Here is a 20,711-nt window from a genome sequence, read left to right as displayed (position 1 = left end):
AATGAAAGCGTATGGGTCACAGGGTCCCTTGTCACTCAGCTTTCTAAAAAAAATCTCCCTTCTTCTGGACTGTCGTCGTCGGCCCACTAGCCCAAGTCTGCCGGCTTTCCCAGGACCAAGAGAGTAAGCAACTTTCGCTTTCACTCCACCCCATCCGCCCCCATCCCACTTGGAGCAGCATCCACTTCCACCAGAGTTTGCTTATCACTGTAGTTAGGGACTTTGGGTGAGGCAGGCAGACACTGAGGGAAAGCCTCTGCCTAGGGAGCCACCTTTGGTGGACGTTCAGGATCCTTCAACACAAACGTGAGGTAGTGACACTGAGTTCAGACATGCAGAGCTGTGAAGGCCACGTGGTGCATTTGGTGGCTGGAATGTCCTTTACCAGAACCAGAGACAGCCCAGTAGGAGTGGGGAAGGGAGGAAGGAGGTGACTGGATCCTGGTATCTGAACCCCAGGGTCCCCCACTGCCTGTGTCAACAGAAGTGCTCACGGGCACTCTGCATTGCAAAAGCTGAGAAGGGGAAGGAAGTGGCGCCATATGAGAGCCACAAGATTGATGGGGCACTGACCTCAGACTCAATCACAGTCACCCCCTGCATTCCCCTCTGGTGGCATGTAGGAGAATAAAGAAAAGCCAGCTACACACCGACCTATAAGCTTAGAGGGATCTGACTGCATCTCAACCCACTGAGTGTGGTCTGCTGACCTTTCTGTCCCCCCCTTACTTTGCTGTCACCTGTCCAGACAGGCTCTTCCTCCAGTCCTTTATGTGGCTACTTTCTCTTCCCCTGGGTGTTCCTCGGGGCCTTCCCAGATGGCACGAGATTAACAATTGCCCAGAAGGGTTTTCACCATCGCATTCAATAGGTCAGGCTGTCCCAGCTCAGCTATGGCTGAGCTACTGTTTTGTTAACAACTGCCCAGAAGTATTTTCACCATCGCATTCAATAGGTCAGGCTGTCCCAGCTCAGCTATGGCTGAGCTACTGTTTTGTGCTCTGCTCCATGGTGGGAAAGACTCGCTATCAGGTCAGGCACCTTTGAGAACCTTTTGCCATTCATTCTGAGTACTTTCCAGTGCTTGGGAATGGCAGCTGTTCATAAAACATTGGTTGAATAAATGAATTCAAAAAGGAGCAAGCTTAAGCAGCCACATTTACAAGAACAAAACCAGGAAGCTAAAAGCTAAAATAAGCTGCCTTGGCAAAGCCAGAGTCAACATCAAATACCTGGGCTTTAAACTTGTGTGTGTGATTTCATTTTTTGTTTGCATATATATATGTGTGTGTGTGTGTTCATATATATCATTTTTTATTTTATGTGCATTGGTGTTTTGCCTGCATGCATGTCTGTGTGAGGGTGTCAGATCCCTTGGAATGGAGTTACAGTTATAAGACAGTTAAGAACTGTCCTATGGGTGCTGAGGATTGAACCAAGGTCCTTTGTGAGAGCAACCAGTGCTCTTAACACTCCAGCCCCTGTTTGCTTGGTTTTTGAGGTAAGGTCTCATGTAGGCTAGGTTGTTCTGTAACTCACTATGTAGCCAAGGGTGACCTCGAACTTCTGTTCTTCCTGCCTCTACCCTCAGAATGCCACCATGTCCAGTATATGTAGTGCTTGGTAATTAAACCTGGGCTTTGACCATGCATGGCTAGTACTCTACAGACTGAGCTACAGCCCCAGCCTGGGTTTTATTCATTCTTCTACTTGATTTTAGAGATGTATTTCTTTTATGTGTATGAATGTTTTACCTGTATGTATGTATGTATGTGTGTGTGTGTGTGTGTATGTATGCATATGTGTGTGGGGGTGTGTGTATGTATCTATACCACATTGAGTGCCTGGTCTTCTCACAAGTCTGAAAAGGATGTCAGATCCACTGGAGCTGGAGTTACAGACAGTTATGAGCCACCATATGGATTTGGGGAACCAAACCTGGGCTTTTTGGGAAAGCAACCAGTGTGCTTAATCGCTATGCCATCTCTCTAGTCTTTCAGCCCAGGTTTTTTAACATTAGTTATTTATTTATTTTCTTATTGAAAAAAAAATTTCCGCCTCCCATTTCCCTCCCCCTCCTCCCATTTCTCTCCCCCTCCCCCCACCAGTTTTTAACATTTTCTATCAGGGAAGAAGCCCAGCTGTAACATAGAAGGAGAGTCCATGGAAGCATAAGGCTCGGGGTTTGGTGGTCAGAAAGGGGTGGAGATTGCACCCTGATTTTGCTTTCCACTGTGGGGAGGGATAATATACTTTGGTTAAGACAAAGAGAAGGCAGGGAGTAATGACACATATCATCAACCCCAGCCCTTAAGAGGCAGAGGCAGGTGGATCTCTTGAGTTCATGGCCAACCTGGCCTACATAGCAAGTTTCAGGACTGTTAGAAAAGAACTACGTAGTGAGACGTGGTCTTAAATTAAATTAAATTAAATCGGCAGAGACAGTGACAGAAAAGGCTGCTCTCAAAAGCCATCTCTATCGTGGAATATTCCTTTACACTGTGTGAAGATGTGCCACTGTGGTTTATTAAAACGCTAAATGGCCAATGGCTAAGCAGGAAGAATAGCAGGAACTTTCTGGAGAGAGAGAGAGCTCTGGGAATAATAAAGGTGGGGTTGCCAGCCAGATGCAGAAAGAGAATAAGACATACAAGAGGGGATGTAAAAGCCAGGAGTCACATGCAAACATGTAAATGACTAGGAATGAGTTAATTTAAGTTATAAGAGATAGTAGGAGTAGCCTAATCTATAGGCCAAGCTTTCATAATTAATAATAAGCCCTGTGTCATTTTTTTTGTGAACTGGTGGCCCAAAGAAAATTCATCAGCACACCTCTGCCTCTCTTGGAAGATGTTTCGATGTTTCAGGATCCTCGGATACCAAGATGTGGTGATGAAGCTCAGGTCACACCAGACCCAGCTCTGTCCTCCACTAGCCACAGAGCTAGGCAGACATGACACCCCAATCCAGGAGAGTGAGACAAATGATAAACTTCACTAGATGTCACTCATCTTCAGGGAACCTCAAAGAGAAAGTTTCCTCTTCTGCTGAGAGAAACCCAAAGAAAGCAGCAGAGAATGACGATCCCGGAGGCTGGGCATGACAGTGTGCCCCTGATACTCCGGACTTCTGAGGTGGGGCCTTGAGAGTCCTGAGTTCGAACGAGGCCCTGGGGGTGTAGAAAGAGAAGGGAAGGCCATGAACACTCCTGTTCTTGGGAGGGGAGGGGCAAGTAAGAGAAGGCAGCCATTCACTTAGCCGGCACAGAGCCAGCTTCAGAAACTTTGTATCTGTTCCCACCACCAGGAGAGCCAGATGGGGCAGAGCAGACAGCTCAGAGCCAAGCACAGCTTTTTCTAGGGATGGGGCACAGACTGTAGGCTGGCCCACAGAAAACAGCAGTTGAGAATATACCCCTCTATTGTCTTCTCTGTCCTCTTAGCTCCCAGGAATGAGAAATGTGACTAGCCATGTACTGGGATTAATGGGGGCAGCAATGAATTACCTCCCATCACGGTGACGAATCGCCCGAGGTCTGGAAACTTTTAAGGAGAAAAAGTTGACACTTGGCCCATGGGTTTAGTTCATAATCCCTTAGTCCAGATGCTTTGGGGCCGTGGTGACTCAGGAACTGTATGGCTGGGAACTTGTGGTGGATAGTGGCAGCTGGGAATCAAAGGGTGAAACAGGAAGGGCCTCCTGTCCCAAAGTCCCCTTCACGGACATCCCATTTTCTAATTTCTTTCCACCAGGCCTCACTTCCTGAAGGTAGTGCGAATGTTCAGAAGCTTCAGAAGTACCAAGCCTTGGACGCTTGGACCTTTGGGGAAAATCTTCAAGATATATACCGGCTATGGCGATAGTAATAGTTGTTTTTTTTTTCAATAATTTTTATTTATTTATTTATTTATTTTTGCTTTTTGAGATAGGATTTCTCTGTGTAACAGTTCTGGCTGTCCTGGAACTCACTTTGATGACCAGGCTGGCCTCGAACTCACTGAGATCTGCCTGTCTCTGCCTCCCAGGCACTGGGATTAAAGGCGTGCGCTGCCACCGCTGGATAATAACTTTAATTTTTATTCTCTTTTACATCTTGTGTTTTTGGGGGGTGTGTGGCAGAAATTCCTGTCAACCTGGCACCAGAGAGTTAACAAGCAACTCCTGCTGGGCCTTACCTGGTCTAGCTCTGATGTTAGCAACCAGCCCTAATCCATTTTTGTTACAGATACTTTTTGTTACCCTATGTAAATCTTGTCTGAGAGTTTCCCATGGATACAAAGCCTATGCAAAACTTGGTTAAGGGCAATCCAGAAAACCATGAAACCTTATGAATCAGGTATTTTCACTTCGCAATGTATTTTTGGAAGCTTTATTGAGGTTGTTTTGAGCATATGAAAATCTACTAGCTAAGCCGGGCAGTGGTGGCACACGCCTTTAATCCCAGCACTCGGGAGGCAGAGGCAGGCGGATGTCTGTGAGTTCTAGGCCAGCCTGGTCTACAAGAGCTAGTGCCAGGACAGGCTCCAAAGCTACAGAGAAACCCTGTCTCGACAAACTAAAAAAAAAAAAAAAAAGAAAAAAAAAAGAAAAAGAAAAGGAAAATCTGCTAGCTAAAGTGTAAAAATAGGGAAAAATAAAAATGTCAAAGGGCTAAGGGAAGTGTTTCAGTCCACAGAGACTGGGCCTCCTGCCATTGTTAAGGCTAAGTTCATTCTCAAAGTGTCTCTGAGTCTTCATTTCACCAACCCGCACCACATTACCTGTGACATTTTGGCACCCAACATGGGGCTTAAAGAAGGACAAAGGATCTCCTGAAAAAAGAACACAGAATCTGGTCACTTTAAGAACTGAAAGAACAAGTGCCCTCAAAGTAAGGGGTCTCCAGGATTGGCAGGGCCATGGGAAGCTTCCTATTTCAGGAGCAACAGTGTGTCCAGTTATTAAAATGCCTGCTCAAAGGAAACGGAGTGAAAATAAAGAACAAACAGCTTACAGAGTATTTAATTAAGCAGCATTGCCATTGGTCCCAGGCAACTCCTCGAGTTCAGTTGAAACTGAAGGTTGGGAAGAAGTTCTGAGAGCTTTGCGGAGAGCTCATCAAAAAGGAGAGCCCATGCTTTCCATTACTGAAAATTTGGCTCTGCTCTTTAAGTTATTTTCTAAAAATTCATGGTTAAATTCTATAAAAATGTAACACCTGAAACAGATTGAGTTATTAGGTTATTAGATACTATGGCTTCCAAGGTAAAAGCTCATAGAAGTAATCTTTTACTGATAAAGTGGTTACAGAATTATTTATCCATTAAATAAAATGCAGGTAAATTATTTTATCCACACTATCAGTAACTGGCAAACTGCATTAACATGTTACTTGGAATCTATAAGATTTTATAAAAATGCTCCATGAGTATTGCCTGAAGTTACCTTTAAAATCCTATAGAGATTGTTTTAATGTTTTCATAGATGGCTTGTGTGAAAAAGACGACGCAGATAGAAGCTGGTGATAGAATTGCTTAATTGTCATTGCTCCCATATTTTAAAGGTAAAACAGCTCTAATTATATGATAAAAGGTTTTCAAAATACTGGAAAGAAGGTGTTTTAGCAAACTGTTATTTATGATGTGAGACCAAAGCTAAAGCTACACGTAAATGACATTGAGATTCAGGCCTACTAAAAGCTAAAGCTAATATATCTGTAGCTTTTCCAAATCCTAGTATCCCAATTGGCCTTTGCAAGAGGTCTCCACTCAGTTTTTAGACACTGAAACTTATCTCAAGTGGAACAAAATATAAAGTGGATTAAATGTATAAAAACTGAAGGACAGGGACAGATGTTAAATCCTATGTGGGTAAAAATTGCAGGCACTTAAAAAAACTAATAAAAAGGGTTGGAGAAATGGCTCAGAGGTTAAGGGCGCTGACTGCTCTTCCTGAGGTCATGAGTTCAATTCCCAGCAACCACATGGTGGTTTACAACAATCTATAATGAGATCTGGTACCCTCTTCTGGCATGTGGGCATACATTCAGGCAGAATACTGTACACATAATAAATACATCAATCTTTAAGAAAAACTAATAAAAGAACCGTTAGATGCTAAACACACCAAGGAAACCACTAGCCCTTAAATTCTCCTGTATTTGTAAGAAAAAGAATCTGGATGATGGAAATAGTCACTGATCTAAGAGCTATTAAAAAGATAACTCAACCTTTGGGATCTTCAGCTTTGGATTCCTTTACAAGAACAGGATAGGAAAATTTGCCTTTACAGTAGCTACTTGTAATAATGCCTAATCTGTAAAGAAATATCAATAAAAGTACTTCCTTAAAAAATGCTAAATAGCCCAGTTTTGTGTCAATATTTTGTAAATCAACCATTGGAAGTGGTATGAAAACACTATCCTCAGTCTATTTTTTATAGGACCCAGCCACGATAAGCTTGATAGAGGCCTGAGTCTCAGGAGCTTTCCATAAGGCAATACCTGGTTGTAAGACTGACCATAAACTGAGACCACCCAGGAACAGACCATCCAAAGGAAATTCCTAACTTTCCAACCATTGTAGATAGGATCAGCTGCCAGCACACACCCATCACTTTTCACCAGGACACCCCTAGACAAATGTCAGCCAATCAGGACTGAACCCACCACCCCAAACCCTGCTAATGTAACTTTTCTGGTTTTTGCCTTTAAATAGTCCTCTCTAGAAAAGCAGGGTGCCTCCTCTCGCTGCTGTGCTGACAAAGTCCCTGCCGGCTTGTACACATGCACGATAATAAACTTGCTTTTACATTTCAGTGAGTCGGTCTCCCTGGTGGTCTTTTGGGGTCCCCACTGACCGGACACAACACTTGGGGACTCATCTGGGATTCCCAGAGACCCCTATCCAAACCCCTGACCCGAAGGTTTATTCTGATCAACCGTGGTAAGTCTGTGTTCCAAGTCTTGTCTGTCTGTTTTCTGTTTTTGTCAACAGCAATCTCTGAATTTTAGTCTGAATCCGAATCTGAATCTGAACAGGTCAATTTGCCCTGACGAATGCTCTAGAGGGCCAACCTGGAGGAATGGGGCCCTCTCCTTTCCTCGTCTAGATGGGGGTCTTTCACCTGAGGTCATCCCGTTAGAGACCCAGTCAGGCCCCATCTGTAAGAATCTGGGGATCAGGTAGGCTTAACGGCTCCTGTCCCATCTGTGTGGTTTTTGGCCTTGTCAAGGCTGAAATCTCTGGGCTCTCAACAAATGGGAGTCTGTCCTGGGCCCTTTGTCTAAATGTTGTGTTTGTCGGTCTTGTGTGTTGTCTTTGTATTTCTGTTGATGGTTGACTTGACCAGATAGGCCTTTCCTTCTGGCTAATCCGACTGCACCCCCTTCGCCTTTGCAGGTTTTTCCCTTAAAACTCCCATGTTGCATGCCACTCTGACCCCTCCCATGATGATGGGTGGGTTCCCTCAGCCTGCCCTGGAGGCTGTGGGTCTCCATTTCTGGCCAAACCTGGCCAAGGTTTGGCTCCGCGCGCCAAAGGCAATGAGTTGCAGTCACTGGCTGTAGGTGTTAAGCTGCAGTAGCTGTGCTGTGACACTATAACCAGACTTCCCTCCACCGGAGCTGCTTTGGTCATTCAGATCCAATGGGTTATAAATATCTGTCATCATATAGAGGGGCTGGTTACAAATTTCTATTGGTTAGCGGATGGGGAAAAACTACTCTTACTCTTAGCTCTTTCACGCTGGTACAGGATTTTATGTGATGTAAATTTGAAGTTATTTTTGTTATAGTATATGAATGCTTCTGTTCTTGTTTAAAATATTGTAGCCATACAATGCATTATACACCACTGAGGGAAACCATAAGAAAGACTTTGGTAAGAGTTTTTAATGTTGTCTGAGAAGCGAGAAAGACTTGGGTATGTTGCCTGGAAAGTGAGGGAGAAAGCAGGAGACTGAAAGAATGAAGAGAGGAAAAATGGATTGAAGGTTTATAAAAAATGATAGAAGGTCAGAAGGGGATGTGAACTATGTTTGCTGTTGTTTCTCCTATCTGTAAATACTGAATATGCTTGTTTTGTTGCTGAGACAGAAATGGTTTGGATATTTTTGCTGTCTCTGCCACCCATGACTGCTGTGACCACATTTACAGGCCTGAATTTATCTCTGAGCTTTGGTTACTGGATTTGGGTTAGCAGAAATTCAGATGATTTTTAGGCATAGATAATGTTAAAACTGTTTTATTAAAGCTGCACCTTCATGTTTTTATACTCAAAAATGTACCTTGCTCTGCCAGCTAGGCTTTAACTTGACAGTCACCCAGATGACAATGGTTATAAAGACATAAAGGGATCATAGGAAACAGCTGAGGTTTATAAATGTACGGCAGGACTAGAGACCCAAGGAATGTGCGGTTGCAACAATGGACCTTAACAGTTTTAGAAATGCTAGTGCCGGGTGATATCACCACAAGTGCCAGCTACAGTGAGCAGGCTGAGATCTCAGAGACAGGCTGTGTATATGCTGTCAAGGGTGGGACCAAAGAAGTACTTTATTTTTGATATTGCAGGAAGACATTTAAGAGATTTTAATTGAAACAGTTTTTAAATAAATTTATAAGGTTGTGGGACATCTGTGCTTATAAAATGTTTTATAATATTCATATTTGGACTTAATAAAAGGCTAAAAATTAGGGTCAGAGCCATAAGTACCAAAAGCTAACCAGAAACAGAAATGTCCATGTCTTGTGATGCAGAAGACAATGACCTAAGCAGTTTGACAGAGGGTGTGGAACAGCATTGAAGCCTGTGGGTCTCAATCTTTGGGGATTGAACACGTCCTGGCTCACTCTGCCCTCACTCTGACATCTGCTCAGCTTCCAGTTCCACCTCATCTGCATCTGGACCCATGCTGTTCCTCAAGCCTAGAACTTTCCATGACTCAGTATTCTTGGTCCCTCTGGACTTGACCCAGTAGTCACCTTTTCTGAAAAATCTCCCCTAATTTCCCTGGGGAGGTTGGGTTACCTCTCAGAGCCCCTGTTATAGCTCATGTCAAACTAGCTGTTCATCTGTCTATTTCTCCAGGGCTTAGAGACTTTGGGGAACTTTTTTTTTTCCCCATCGAAATGAGATAACCTAGCACTATGGTGAGCATGTAATAGAGGACCAATAAACGTCTGTCTTAGCTAAGGTTTCTATTTCTGTGAAGAAACACCATGACCATACAACTCTTATAAAAAAAAAATTCCATTGTGGTGGCTCACTTACCGTTCAAAGATTCACTCCGTTACCGTCATGCTGGGAAGCAAGGCAACATGCAAGCAGACACGGTGTCAGAGGAGCTGAGAGTCCTGCATCTTGACAGGCAACAGGAAGTGGTCTGTCTCATGGGCCTGACATGAGCATATATGAGACCTCAAAGCCCACCTCCACAGTGATACTTTCTCCAAGGCCACATCTAATCCAACAAGGCCATACCTCCTAATAGTGTCACTCCCTTTGGGACCATTTTCTTTCAAACCACCACAATGTCTATACCTTAATTAGTGTGATAGTTATCTGTGCCAACTTGACACAACCAATCACCTGGGAAGGAAGTCTCCATGAGGGATTGTCTGCAATGGGTTGACAATCCCCAATTTATATATACATATACACACATATATATATATATATATATAATCTTATATATAATTTATACATATATCTTATATAAAAAACATTCCAAAATACTATATTATATATTATAATATAGAATATAAATACTACACGCAAAATATTGCATTATATATCATATAATGTTATAATTACACACAATATATAATATACATTATACACAATACTAAATATATGATATACTATATAATATATACAGTGTAATATATATTATACAGAACACTATATATCACTCTGGCCAAAAGCACCTCTGCAGGGGAAGGACTGTTTCATCTTACAGGTCACAGCCTATCAATGAGAGAGGTCAGGAAAAACAGGAAGAACAATGTTTGCTGGCTTTCTCACAGACCCATGCTTAACTACCTACCCTTTTTTTTCTTTTTAAATAAAAATCACTTTGCTGTAATACATTCAGAAATAAAATAGTCACTTAAACAAATGCTTGCCCAGTCACAAACTCCATACATCTCAATGAACTTCTATCTAGCTAGAATGGCTGTTTGGAAGCTATGGAGTTCTAGTTAGGGTTTTACACTTTCTCTATCATTTACTTTTTATGCACTTACCAACTACAAAAAATACCGTGACAGAGTTGATATCCACCTACAGAATAATGAAATTAGATTCAAATCTCTCATCTTATAAAAAACTCAGTTGGAAATGGATCAAAGATATTAATTTAAATCCCCAAATGCTCACACTTCTGGATGAAAGCATAGGCATCACTCATTGTGAAATTGGGGCAGGCAGGACGCTCTGAGCAGAGCATCAGTAGCACAGGGACTTGCCCCAAGTGCCGACAGACGGGACAACATGAAGGTAAAAGTCTCTCTGCACAGCAAAGGAAACCATCAGCAGAGCAAACAGACAGCCCAAGGAATGGGAGACAGTCTTTACCAACTACACTTCAGACAAAGAACCGAGATCTAGAATTTACGTATAGTTAAATGCCAAGGAAGAAATGAAATGCCAAGATGTTAATAACAATCACCCTCAATCATCACATGAACTGTTTCAAAACAAGAAAAAAGAAAGTAGCCAATAACTGTTCTTGAAAGAGTTCAACATCCCCAGTCGTCAGATAAATGCAAATTTAAACTACTTTGAGACCCCACCTCACCCTAGTCAGAATGGCTGTCATCAAGAAATCTGACAGCAAATGCTGGAGAGGACATGGGAGAAGAGAGTCAGTGCTCTGTCAGCTTATTAGAACTCTTATTGGAATTCCTATTAAAACTGATCAATGTTAAAACTCTGAACTTCAGAAATCTTAGCATAACAATAGCATAGAGAGGGAAAGAAATAGAAATATTTTTATTTTATTATATGTCTTACATTATTTATGTCTTTCTAATTTGTACTCATACAGTTTGTTATTTTTATTATTATTTACCAGGAGACACAGGTGATTGATTGCTGAGAGCAATCATTGTTGAGTTCCTTTTAATAAAAGAATGATAAAAAAATTATATTGAAATCTGTTTTGTGAGCTTATGTCTTCTCTAACTCTGGTAACAAGGTAAACTGTGTCTAAGTCTAGCAGTAGGAAGAAGAGAGAGAAAGAGAGAGAGAGAGACTTCTGCCCTGAACTTTACATACAAAGGGAACCAAGAAGGCAGCCAAAGCCTTGGTTACCATTGTTAAACTGACAAAGCCATCATTAGCCTAGTCATCAAATACCATCAGATTTCCGAGAAGGATTAATTTTACCTGAATAAATAGACATACAAATCAAGTAGCTCCCAAATCTATTTTAAAAAAGACTTTGGGGGCTGGAGAGATGGCTCAGTGGTTAAGAGCATTGCCTGTTCTTCCAAAGGTCCTGAGTTCAATTCCCGGCAACCACATGGTGGCTCACAACCATCTGTAAAGAGGTCTGGTACCCTCTTCTGGCCTGCAGACATGCACACAGAATATTGTATACATAATAATTAAATAGATATTTTAAAAAAATTGTCTTGGAGCACAGTCTAAGAAAACAGTTGTATTTTTTCTTCCTTTTCTCAATAAAAATAAATAAATAAAAGGAGAAATAAATAAATAAATAAAAAATAAAAAAGACTTACTGTGTATAGGAGGGCTACTGACTTTTTGGAGTTGGTCTTGTATCCTGCCACATTACTAAAGGTGTTTATCAGCTGGAGGAGTTCTTTGGTAGAGTTTTTGGGGTCGCTTATGTACACTATCATATCATCTGCAAATAATGAAAGTTTGACTTCTTCCTTTCCAATTCGAATCCCCTTGATCTCCTTATGTTGTCTTATTGCTATTGCTAGAACTTCAAGCACTATATTGAAGAGGTATGGAGAGAGTGGACAGCCTTGTTGTGTTCCTGATTTTAGTGGGATGGCTTTGAGTTTCTCTCCATTTAATTTGATATTAGCTGTCGACTTGTTGTATATTGCTTTTATTATATTTAGGTATGAACATTGTATCCCTAGTCTCTCCAAGACCTTTATTATAAAGGGGTGTTGAATTTTGTCAAATGCTTTTTCAGTTGAATTTTGTCAAATGCTTTTTCAGTTGAATTTTGTCAAATGCTTTTTCATCATCTAATGAAATGATCATATGTTTTTTTTTCTTTCAGTTTATTTATATGATGAATTACATTGATAGATTTTCATATGTTGAACCAGCCCTGCATCTCTGGGATGAGGCCTACTTGATCGTAATGGATAATTTTTTGATGTGTTCTTGGATTCGGTTTGCCAGTATTTTATTGAGAATTGTTGCAACGATGTTCATGAGCAAGATCGGTCTGTAATTCTCTTTCTTGGTTGAGTCTTTGTGTGGTTAGAGTTACCCTGTGATACTTTATGCTATTTGTGGCTATCGGGAAAGGTGATGTTTCTCTGATTTCCCTCTCTGCTTCTCTATCATTTCTGTATAGGAGGGCTACTGATGCAGCCCTGGGGAAAGGACCCTGTTGGAGGACCAGAAACTATTATGGAATACGTAAGATATAACGTATAGAATTTATTTCATTTATCAAATATCTTATTTATTAAACATATATTGCCATTTATCTAGATCCTCTAGAAGCTTGGTGTTGAACACTTGGCAAAGACACAAGTATTTAGGCGCAAATCTCTAAGCCAGCTTTTGTTAAGATAAATAGATCTTTATAACTTTAAATTTTTAACGTCACATAGAGTATATTTTAGATCAGAGTTGAATTATATATTCAGTATGTTGTAATAAATCTAACCTTATATTTTTATTATATAAAAGTATCAACTTCAAATATCTGAGATTTGTTATTTCCTTAATTTAAAAGGAGATACAATGAGCAGGAAACTCATTAGGACTAAGACGTGTCATATGATATTTATCCTCTAACTTTTGCAAAGATGGTGGCCAGCCATGTGGCCGCCTACATCCTGATGAGATCACCAGCCAGGATGGAGGAGTGCCATGTGGTAGCTATTTAAAACATGGTTTTTAAAATAATAGTTGGATCTAAGTTATAAGCACATATATGTAGAATTAAATCCAGCTTACATCTATCTATTTAGCTATATATATAATATAGAGAGTTAAATTCAAGTAATATATGTGCATATATATCTTAAACAGGAGTCGAACCATATATATGTATGTGCATATATATATATATACATGTATAGAATTTTAATTATAAATCCTTTGTTGTAAGTTTAAAGCCAAATTTTGTTATAAATTACATAGATTTTATACCATACCCAAGGAACAATCTACAAGTCCTGAGATAAGAACTTATAGCATAATCTTAAGATATTATTTTTTATCTTTATATAGTGTATTATAATGGAACATAACAATTCTCTGCATGACTCGGTTAATCAAAATAGTTATAGCTTAAAAATGCTAGCAAAACCAAGAAGGTTAGGCATATATTTCTAAGTCAGTTTTTGTTAGCATGAATAAACCTTAACTAAGGAGAGATATTTCCTAAACCAGTAGTTTCAAGTTGTCAGATGGCTTGGGTTACCATCTTTTATTAACTTTTGGATATGTTGTATAATAGCTTAAGCATTGGGCAATTAGTTATCTTAGTAGATATTTGTCCAGTATTAATAAAATATAAATTTAAAAATGTTTCATAGCATTATAAACTTATATGTTAAAGTTATTTCTTTAAAATATCTAGTTTGTTTTGGTTTTTTTACTTATTTAAAGAGGGAGAAACAGGGCACACTCTCAATCGACATAAGGCAAAACCAAGCTCCAAACGTGCAAACAATCCGCAGCTCTAGGTCTGAGATTTAGTCAGTCTTTTGGGCTCTCTCAAGGGACTTGAGAGCACCTCTTTGGTCCCCTCGGCAGCAACATATACATAGCCTTCCTTCTAGATCTCAGCCTGTTCCCCATGGTCTCTTTACGCCTTTAAAACCATTATCACCTGAGTGATGCTTAAATTACAGAGTTTAGCTGCCAGAGCCAGGTATAGTTTTGCATATAAAAAAATAGAGATGCAACCTTAATATCTTATCAAATAAGTACTGTTTTAGATCCTATCTTTTTATGTCTGTCTTTTTATATTTGTCTTACGACAGGACAGGAATTATACAAAAATCTTATTCTAATTTTAGAGCCAGTTCTTTAACAGCATAAAACAATTTTTGACATTTGGATCCTTATTACATCAGATCCAATTACCAGAGCACCCAAAGATAAATTCTGAGCTTGGGCAGGAAGTAAGGGCTGCAGCCAGAACACATTGAACATAGTTGACTCATACATTTAAAGACAAACATTTAATGGCCATATTCATGCATTTAAACCAAACGAAACTTTTCTTACTTTCTCCAGCTGGTATTTTAGGAAGTGGGGTCCCGAGCCATCAAGGCTGCAGTGCAGAGCCTGGGCACCTGAGACAGTGAGGGGCAGAGAAGGCTCGCCGAAACTACGGTTGAGTTCCTGAAACCCTGGAACAAAGAGAGAACAAGATCCAAAGGAGCCTGAGGTTCAGAGGAAGCTTGGTCCGTGGTAGACATTAGTTTATTGACAATTACCATAAGGAGACTGACAGTAGACAACAGGACAATAAAACAAAGTTGATGAGACAGATGGAAGGAAGAACGCTGCACACAGGACCACGTAATCCCAAACCAGTCTCAAAAGGCCACAGAATCCCGAGTGACTCAAAGACCTGAAGAGGGGTCAAAGCATCCTCCGTTGCCCCTCTGGCTCAAAGCTCAACAGTGCGTTCACCCGCTCTCTATTGCGCCTCCTGTTTGTCCAGACACCAGATACAGAAACCAGAGATAAACTTACAGACTGGCCAGAACCAGTAGAAAAAAGTTGCCAGTGACTGAGGTGTCTTTCCAGAATTGTGCACAAAATGTTGGGTTCTAGAATCGCACAAATGACACGGAGCAGACCACTGAAGTCTGTTAACCAGAAGCAACTTGATTAAAAAACACCACAGGGAACAAAACTTCTAACTAGTTATGGCCACAGAGAATTATTTGGTTCTGTGACCCCAGTGAGGAGCTACAAGTGTCTTTTTATAGCTCAAGGTTATACAGTTCTATGAAATTTTCATAGTTACAGAACAAAAGAAAGTCATAAATCAAGGCATTTCCTAAGTACATGGAGGGTTGCGGTTCCCTCGAATTTCCCAGAGCTGTTGTGGCGCCAAGGCTTCGATTATCTCAGAGTCCACCCAAGGTTGTTCAGGGCTCTGTGGGGAGTGCTGGGTCCAGCAGCTGCACAATTAAAAAGATCAGCGATGAGTAATAGGGGGTCAGAGAGCCTTGGGATCCGGTGGGGGAGAGCACTGGCCCTAGGCTGTGCCGAAAGGGGACTTGCACGCCTCTGGATATTCTATGGAACTAGGAACTAGGTTCTAAGATGAGGTGCCAGGTTTCCCCTCTGACCGCAGCCTTTCTCAGTCCCAAGGATCCTTGAGCCCTCTGCAGGAGCTCATGAAGTCAAAATTATTTTCATAGCCATGTCAGACCATGAGTTGCTTTTCTTTTTCCACTGGCATAGTTGGCCTGGATCACAAGCACTGGTGGTTCAAGCTGCTATGGGCCTGGCAATCTCAAAAACTCCCTGAAGCCACCGGATTCCACTACACAGAGGGAGCAAACGGGAGTGACAGCTGGTTTTATGTAATGTCGGCAGGGAAATTGTTCGCACTGCTCATAGTATGAACTCACAATCCAGGGCCTGGAGAGATGCCTCAGTGGGTAAAATGCTCGCAATGCAAACATGAGAAGCTGAGTTTAAATCTTCAGAAACCACATAAAAAGTGAGTATAGCGCTATGTTCCTTTAATCCTAGCGCTGGGGAAGTGGAGACAGGATCCCCAGGACTTGCTGCCAGCAAGGTGAGCAGAATTGGTGATCTCTAGCCAGGGTTTAGTGAGAGACCCCGTCTAGAAAAGTAAGGTGGCGAGTGACTGAGGAAGACAACTGAGGTTGACCTCCATTTTTTTTTAAACACACACACACAGCGGGGAGAGGCAGACATGTTCAACTACACACACATATACATCACACACACAAAACAACCACAGGCCATGGTCACACATCTTTCTAGGACTACATGTAACAGAATGGAAAGAAGATTGTCCTAGGTGGGGTTATTATGATGAAACACTATGAACAAAAGCAACTTGGGGTGGAAAGGGTCTATTTGACTCTTATATTCTGAATTGTAGTCCACTGAGGGAAGCTAAGGCTGGAACTCAAATCAGGCAGGAGACCGGAGCTGATACAGAGACCATGGGGGGGAGGGTGCTGCTTACTGGCTTGCTCCTCATGGCTTACTCGGTCTGCTTTCTTATGGTGCCCAGTACCACCAGCCCAGGGATGGCACCACCCATAAATGACTGAGTTTTCCCACTTCACTAATTAAGAAAATTCCCCATCTTAAGGAGGCAATTTACCAGTTGAGGATTCCTTCCCTTAGATGACTGCTGCTTCTATCGAGTTGACAAAAGGAGCCAGCACAAAGGTGCCGAGCATTTCAGAGTGCATTCCAAGTGTTTTGTATCTGTTGAGGTTTGTTTTGTTACCTACTGTGTATGTTGTCAATTTTAGAGAAGGTTCCATGAGGTGCTGGGAAGAAGGCATGTTCTTTTGTGTTTGGGTGGAATGTTCTATAGATGTCTATTAAGTCCATTTGAGTCATAATATCTGTTAGTTTCCTCATTTCTCTGTTAAGTTTCTGTCTGGCAGTCCTGTCCAGTGGTGAGAATGGGGTGTTGAAGTCTCCCATTATTAGTGTGTGGGGTTTAATGTGTGATTTGGTAGTGTTTCTTTTACAAATGTGGGTGCCCTTTTATTTGGGGCATAGATGTTCAGAATTGAGATTTTCTCTTGATAGATTTTTCTTGTGATGAATATGAAATGTCCTTCTTTATCTCTTTTGTTTGATTTTAGTTTGAAGTCTATTTTTTTTTTAGATATTAGGATAGGTACACCAACTTGTTTCTTAGGCCCATTTGATTGGAAATTCTTTTTCCAATCTTTTACTCTGAGATAAAGTCTGTCTTTCAGGTTCAGATGTGTTTCTTGTATACAGCAGAAGGATGGATTCTGTTTTCATGTACAATCTGTTAGCCTGTGTCTTTTTATAGGAAAATTGAGTCCGTTTATGTTAAGGGATATTAATGACCAGTGATTGCTAGTTCCTGCTATTTTTGAGTTGTTGTTGTTGTTGACATTGTGTGTGTTTCCCTTCTTTGGTATTTGCTGCTATGAGATCATATATAGCCCGTGTTTTGTGGGTATAGCTAACTTCTTTGGGTTGGAGTTTTCCTTCTAGTACTTTTTGTAGGGCTGGATTTGTGGATAGGTATTGGTTAAATCTGGTTGTATCACGGAATATTGTATTTTGTCTGTCTATGGTGACTGAAAGCTTTCTTGAGCAAGTCATGATGATTGTAAATTCTACATTTCCCAACCCTCTCTTGTCTGAAACGTGTGTGTGTGTTTGCATTTACTTATTTATTGTGGGAATGGACTGAGCACATGCGTGGAGGTAGACGAGGCAGGAGAGGGTGGCAACCACCACTTTCGGAATGGTAACATCCAACCTTCCCTGCAGCATACAGAAGTGGGTTACTTCTGTGGGCATCCTTTTCCTTCTGCTTAGACACGCTTCTCTTTCTCATTTTGCTGGGCCAAGGTCAGTGGAGAGATAGTGAAAGGCACCTGGATTCCTCAACCACAGAGAGCCTCTCTGTGTCCCTTGCAAATTGAAATCCAAAGGTCTTGGTTCCAATAGTTATAAATAAACATGACGTCATTGGTCTGAGCACCCAACTGGACATATCTTTTGGCTTCCTGCTCTGATCTTAAAGCCCACAAAGCAAGAGTGGTTTACAATGTATCGTGTCCTAGGAAGCCACAGTAACACTCACCTCCTGTTGTCCTGCCTTGAGGAACCCAGTGTCCCCTGCTAGAAACACCCTTTCCCCCTGCCCTGTACCTACCTCTGCCACTGAAAACTGTTCCTCCTTTCTATTCCAGCTTTTTCTTTTGTCTTCCCTAATTTCATTTGGGTTTAGAGATGAATCCATTTCCATTCTAGTTTTTGGATCCACTAATTTATTTTTAAAAGTGTGTGTGTGTGTGTGTGTGTGTGTGTGTGTGTGTGTGTATGAACATATAGCTGCCTGCCTGTGTTCATGAGTATGTAGAGGTCAGAGGGAAACCTGCAGAAGTCAGTTTTCTCCTACCACGTAATGGGCTCCTTTACTCGCTGAGCCATCTCACCCTTGCTGTGAATTGTATGCTTCCTGAAGGCAGGGAAGTTGTTCCATCTCTTCTCTTCCCACCGAGCGACTCCGAGATTGCACACTCCCAAGACTCCTGCCACCGAGTAGAATGGAATCTGGAAACCAGACAAAGCTCTCTATGTCCAGGGGCATCTTGTGCTGTGGGAGACTCTCCACTAGAGGGTGCCCTTAGCTGATGCCAGAATCAGTTCCCGCCCCTCTCTCCCTCTGGGCTGGGCGGGGTCTCACTGTGGGAGGGGCCTGGTTCTCTATGGCTTCCAAAGTGCCACAGCAAATGTTCCTTCTGATGGTAGGACACTCATACTGGAGGGAGAAATCCTCTCCATCACACAAGTGAAGAAAACGAACTAGAATGGAGAGAGCGGAAAACCTGAAAATGTCATCGTATGGGGCAAGGTTGGAACCAGTCCCTTTCTAGATCCTAGGTTCAGCTTAGAGACTGGAATAATCCATTCCTTCATTCTTTCAACAAAATTTATTTAGCAGCTACTGTGTGTTCCAAGGGGAGCACATTGGTGAGCTAACCACACACAGTCCCAGCCTCTTCCTGAGCATAATTCTTCGTCTCCCAGGCAACCTGGTCCTCTCCACTCCCGGCTCTTTCTTCCCTGAATCTTTTCCTTACCCAGCAGCCTCTCCCCGTGGCCATCTGCTGAAAACTCGCTCACCCTCTCATCCACTTCTCGGGCCATGAACAGCCAGTCCTCAAAGGTGGGGGTTCAGATTCCATATCACCTCTGTGCAACTCCCACCTGGGATGGGCTTGGGTCCTTGCCTCTCAAAACTGCATCCCAGGACTGGAGAGATGACTCAGTAGTGCGCCATGGAAGCAGGAGAACCAGATCTTCAGAACCTATGTAAAAGTCCGGCAGTCATGTCAGGACAGCCTCCTGTAAGCCCAGAACCTGGGAGGCAGACATGGGGACCTCCAGGAGAAACTGGCTCGAGAGACCAATGGAACTGCGAGCTCTGTGTTCAGTGAGAGACCCAACTTCAAAAAATAAAATGGAAAACAACCGAAGAAGGCTCCCAGCATTAGCTTCAGCTTCCCCGCCCGCCATGAGACACATCTCACACACACAGAGAGACTTGCAATGTACACACACACACACACAATGCACACACACTCACAATGCACATACACATACACGCTTGCAGTGCACACACACATGCACACGCACACACACATGCACACACACACACACATGCACACACACACACACATGCACACGCACACACACATGCACACGCACACACACACGCACGCACGCATGTGCACACACACACACACACAAGTGAAAAGTGCCTTAAGATGCTATCCTTCTGCCTCTTCATCACTACACCCCCAAGGAAAACACAAACCTTGGAACCCCATGAGAGCTGGATTCTGTGGGCGGGGCAGCAGGGGGCCATGAATTCGCTCTTCTACTAGCACTCTTTGCTGGACACCTCTGGAAGGAGCTGTCTCTCGTCTCACAGGAACAAGGCACAGCCTCTTGGTCTTTCTTGGAAGCCCCCTGGGGATGTGCACATTGGACATGTAATTGGGACTCTTAGGGGTTCACCTGGGTTGGTGGGCTTATGACAGGCAGCCTGGGTTCCCCCACCCCACCTCTTGTAACAACAGACCTGGCTTCCTGGCGACCAAAACCACAAGCAGAAAGTAGAGGTGTAAGATACTCACGGCAGGCTGGGCCTGTGTGTAGGAGAGAGAGAGAGAGAGAGAGAGAGAGAGAGAGAGAGAGAGAGAGAGAGAGAGAGAGAGAGAGAGAGGAGCACAAAGGAGAACAAGAAGAGAAAGGGCAACGCGGGTGAGAGAGGCCACCAGGGCACGGCTGCCTCCCCGCACCAGGATGGCACTTCCTACAGGCAGGCGTGTGTAGCAGCTGGAGATGGCACCAGACATGTGGCTCCTCGTTGGGATCGCTGGACTGCTGACAGCGGCTCTCTCAGGTAGATCTCTCTGCCACTTATGCTAGAGGGCCTGGGTCCTGTGAGCTTGACCTCTTGCTAGCTGTTTCCTTGTGGCCACCTTTGTAGAGCCTTTAAGTTAAGACCTTAACTGGTGTTAAGACAACACCTTGGGGCTTGAGATGACACGGGGACCCCGTAAGGGACCAGAATGGGCTGGATGGTGCTCTCATCCTGAAAGGCCTCCTGGGAGTGAGATGAACAAGCTTTGTGCCTGACTAGGGTCCTAGGCCTAGGGAGGGGAACACACCACCACCCACCCATAGGCTCAGGAAGTCCCCCCATACGCCTTCTTACCATCTCACAGGAAGGAAGGAACCACTCCTTTGAGAAACAGGACCAACCGA

The 20,711-nt window shown here is 42.6% G+C and overlaps 1 protein-coding gene and 1 long non-coding RNA gene across 9 annotated transcripts in view; one reads left to right on the top strand and one right to left on the bottom strand.

The window, feature by feature from the left end:
- Positions 1 to 2,993: 2,993 nt before the first annotated feature.
- LOC142850237 (uncharacterized) lies at positions 2,994 to 18,135 on the bottom strand. The gene is made up of 3 exons (XR_012910666.1): positions 18,088 to 18,135; positions 4,761 to 4,811; positions 2,994 to 3,044 (listed from the first exon to the last, which is right to left on the bottom strand). It is a non-coding gene; the product is annotated as an uncharacterized LOC142850237 (long non-coding RNA).
- A 2,046-nt stretch (positions 18,136 to 20,181) lies between these two features.
- Positions 20,182 to 20,711, top strand: part of Cd6 (CD6 molecule) — a 38,883-nt gene continuing 38,353 nt past the window's right edge. For all 8 annotated transcript variants that reach the window (XM_075973525.1, XM_075973523.1, XM_075973521.1 and 5 more), the window contains exon 1: positions 20,182 to 20,346. In XM_075973525.1, the coding sequence (XP_075829640.1) occupies positions 20,286 to 20,346 (61 nt within the window). In that variant the 5' untranslated portion in view covers positions 20,182 to 20,285. The remainder of the gene's footprint in view (positions 20,347 to 20,711) is intronic.

The sequence above is a fragment of the Microtus pennsylvanicus genome, chromosome 5, assembly GCF_037038515.1.
Source record: "Microtus pennsylvanicus isolate mMicPen1 chromosome 5, mMicPen1.hap1, whole genome shotgun sequence".
In the NCBI taxonomy this organism is placed as follows: domain Eukaryota; kingdom Metazoa; phylum Chordata; class Mammalia; order Rodentia; family Cricetidae; genus Microtus; species Microtus pennsylvanicus.
Note: the sequence above shows the minus strand (reverse complement) of the source record. Positions and strands in the feature narration are given on the sequence as shown.